At 30.7% G+C, this 3,695-nt stretch overlaps 1 protein-coding gene across 1 annotated transcript; it reads left to right on the forward strand.

The window, feature by feature from the left end:
* LOC107624536 lies at positions 454–2,649 on the forward strand. Its single transcript, XM_021113978.1, has 6 exons — positions 454–550; positions 635–841; positions 938–1,030; positions 1,122–1,229; positions 1,935–2,324; positions 2,424–2,649. Exons 2-5 carry the CDS (start codon positions 674–676, stop codon positions 2,145–2,147), a joined length of 582 nt encoding a protein of 193 aa, XP_020969637.1. The 5' UTR covers positions 454–550; positions 635–673; the 3' UTR covers positions 2,148–2,324; positions 2,424–2,649.

Raw genomic sequence — 3,695 nt, forward strand, 5'->3', positions numbered from 1 at the left:
AACTACTGAGGATGCTAGAACTAGGCCATCCCCGAATAATGGAGAAAATGTTCATATCCCCTCTGAGGAAGATTATATTGGTGAACATGAAAGTGACAATTTTGATGTAGAAGGAGATTAAATTATGGAAGAGGTTCATGTAGAAGGTGATGTAATTTATTTTGTTGCTATTTGTTTTACATTTTCTTTTTATCTATGAGCATGGGGATGTCCTTTCCATACCTTTCACGGTATCCCTCTCCATATATGATTCACCGCTGTCTTTGGTTTTAATTTGTACTATTTCTCAATTTTTAATTTAGATACTTCAAAGGTTAAAAAGACTCATGGAAAAACAAGATGCCTAAAGATTTATGCAAGAACTTGGAAAGAAAGGGAGGAAGTGACTTTTGATCAGGGAGCAGCCGTGGAGCCAACTGCTCAAAGAGTGAAGGATTTAACTAATTTTATTGGAACAATGGGAAGGAATAGTGATTTTATTACCTTGATGTACACTAATTGAAAAGCTGTGCCTAAGCAAATCAAAAAGCGCATTTGGAAGTATATTAATGTAAGCTCCATTTATCTTTATGTTTATGCCATATGTTAATAATCTTTTTATGCATATAATATGATGAAATTGATGTGTTTGTAGTCAAAGTTCATTCTTCCAAAATCTTCAAAGTTATGGGTGATGACTGGTGTTCAAGGAGCATGGAAGCGTTACAAAACAAGAATAAAAAAGAAGCATTTTGAACCATATTCTGGAAATATTGAGGATATGTTGGTGAATCGTCCTTTGAAAATTCCAGAAATACAATTTCGGAAGCTAATTGCATATTGGAGTATTCCAACTGTCAAAGTGAGCTAGAGGATTTCAATTATTATTATTTGATATGATCAAGTATAATTCTTTCAATTTTTATATTTTTTTCATCATTGTTTATTTTAAACACAGGCCATGTGTGTTATAAATTCTGAAAATCGCAAGAAGCAACAATGGAGGCATAAAATGGGACCAATCAATTTTGCAAGAGTGCGTGTTGATTTGGTAAGGTCACATTTGAGTTAAAATTCTCTACTTGTTACTTCTCCCTAATTTTAGTATGTTATAACTTTGTAAATGTTATCTTGATCTATAGCGTGAGAAAAAAGAGAACAAAGAGAAACCAAATCAAGCTGAAATGTTTGTTGCAACTCGGAATGGACTAAAAGGGAAAACACTTGATGTAGAAACACAAGCTGTTATTGTAAGTTCCTCTATAATTTTCTTGTTTTAGTTGTTGTTTTATGACTGTCATGGATGCTTTTTTTTTTTGCTTTTTTATGGCTATCATGATTATTGTTATGGTATCTATTTTATGGCTGTTTCATGGCTGTTTTATGGGCTGTTTCATGGCTGATTTAGTTGCTGTTTTATGGCTATTTTATGCATATTTTATGGCTGTCATGGCAGCTATTTTATGACTGTTTTATGGCTATCATGGTTGTTTTAGTATCTACTTTATGGCTGTTTTGTGGTTGTCATGGTTGCTGACTTGCTGCTTTCTTTTTTATGGCTGATTTAATTGCTGTTCTATGGCTATTTTATGCCTGTTTTATGACTATCGTGGTTGTTATTTTAGTATCTACTTATGGCTATTTTATGGCTGTCATGGCTCCTATTTTATGGCTGTTTCATAGCTGTTTTATGGCTGATTTATATGTTGTTCTATGGCTATTTTACCCATGTTTTATGGCTATCATGGACTGCTATTTTATGGTTATTTCATGGCTGTTTTATGGCTAATTTAATTGTTGTTTTATGACAATTTACAACTATGTTTTATGACTATCATGGACTGCTGTTTTATGGCTCTTTTATGGGTGTCCTTATTAGTTATCAATAGATTTTTGGATTCTTTCATTGAATTTTTATCACTAAAAATAGACATATCATATATTTGTGTGTATAGGATAAACTTGATGATCTCCAAGAAGCTGGAGAAACTCCTACTAATGCATTTCAAAAAGTTTTTGGTAAAGAGAATCCAGGAAGAGTTCGATGTTATGGAAGAACTGTTACAAAAACTTCTCTTAAGAAAAATAAAGAAATAGATGAAATCAAAAAACAAAGTGAAGAGAAGGTAACAACTTTAAAAACTGAATTAGACGATCATAAGCAATGACTGCAAGGATTGGAAGATATTGTGAAACTTATGTTGCAACAAACTTCTCCTGGTATGAATGTTGATGAAGCGCTTTCTCTCTTGTGATCTAAGCAATCGTCTGCAAATAGTGCACAAGATCCAAATTTAGTTCCTCGGGATTCTCCTCCATCGACTCATATAGAAAATCATGATTAGGTATATGTATGCTAAATTGTTGTACCACTTGAGTATACATATTATTGTATAGCTGATGTTTTGACTATAATTTTTTTGTTCATTTAAATTTGACTACAGCTTTCTTATTGTTGGAGGAAGTTTTCTGAAGACATAAAGACAATTCTTGCCACAATGGTGAAGCACAAAGTCTTTTTAGTTTTAAGTGGACAACTTAATTTCTTTTTTGTTTAAGTTCATTAGCAGAAAAACATGTATTTTGCTTACTTAGGTTTATTATTTATTTGACTTGGTAACTTATTAGCAAGTATATATGTTAATTGGTACTTGGAAGACCTTTCTATATATATATATATATATATATATGCAATATATATTATTATCTTATTCAAATGCGGGTGTTATATATTCTTCAAATGTCATATAAATATAACAAAGATAAAAAAATATTATTTTAGATATTAAAAAAGAGAATCTAAGAAAAATTCAATAAGGTGTTGCTTTAGGTATTAAAAAAAAGACAACTATAAATAAACCTACATAAGTGTTGCATTAGGTCTATAAAAAAGGTAACTTAAAAAAACCTGGACAAATATTGCTTTAGGTGGAGGAAAAGGCAACTTAAAAAAACTTGCACAAGTGTTGCTTTAGGTATATGAAAAAACAACTTAAAAAACTCTGGACAAGTGTTGCTTTATATATTAGACAATACAACTCGTAAAAAGTGTTGCCATAGCGTTTCATATAAAGCGTTGTGTTTGGGTGCTCTAAGGCAACCCTTTCGCGGAGTTGCTTTATTTGCAGAAAAGGTAACGTTTTTTGAAGGTTGCCAAAAAAAGGGTTCCTTTAATATATAAAAGCGTTGCTTTAGACCAAAAATAACGGCCGTATAGCCAACCCCTCAAAAAGCGTTGCCTTTTGTCAGAAAGTGTTACCTTTTATCAAAAGCAACACTTTCTCTTATTATAAACAACGTTTTTAAAGAGTTGCCTCAATTCGAATTTGTTGTAGTGATTGTACAATAAACCTATTGTTTCCTCGTACTTTTCCATATGTATATATGTTTACAAGACACTATCAAAAAAAATAACTATCTATCTTGACTGTTGTTGGTTAATACTTAATACTGTAATTATTAATTATCTTTAAACCATAGCATAAACATAAAAAAAACTAATATTAATTGATATAAAATTTGATTCTCTATACATTTTCTTAAAATTCAAATCTATTAAATTATTACAATATCCAAACACTAATTTTCTGTCTAGTTATTATTAAACTATTACATTATCTCGAGTAGCTTTCATGCATGCTCTGATAGATTTGTGCTCCAAAATATCTTATAGTTTGTTTGGAAATTTATAAAAAAAAATTAAATAGTCTCTTTTC

Source organism: Arachis ipaensis, chromosome B10 (genome assembly GCF_000816755.2).
Source record: "Arachis ipaensis cultivar K30076 chromosome B10, Araip1.1, whole genome shotgun sequence".
Classification (NCBI taxonomy): domain Eukaryota; kingdom Viridiplantae; phylum Streptophyta; class Magnoliopsida; order Fabales; family Fabaceae; genus Arachis; species Arachis ipaensis.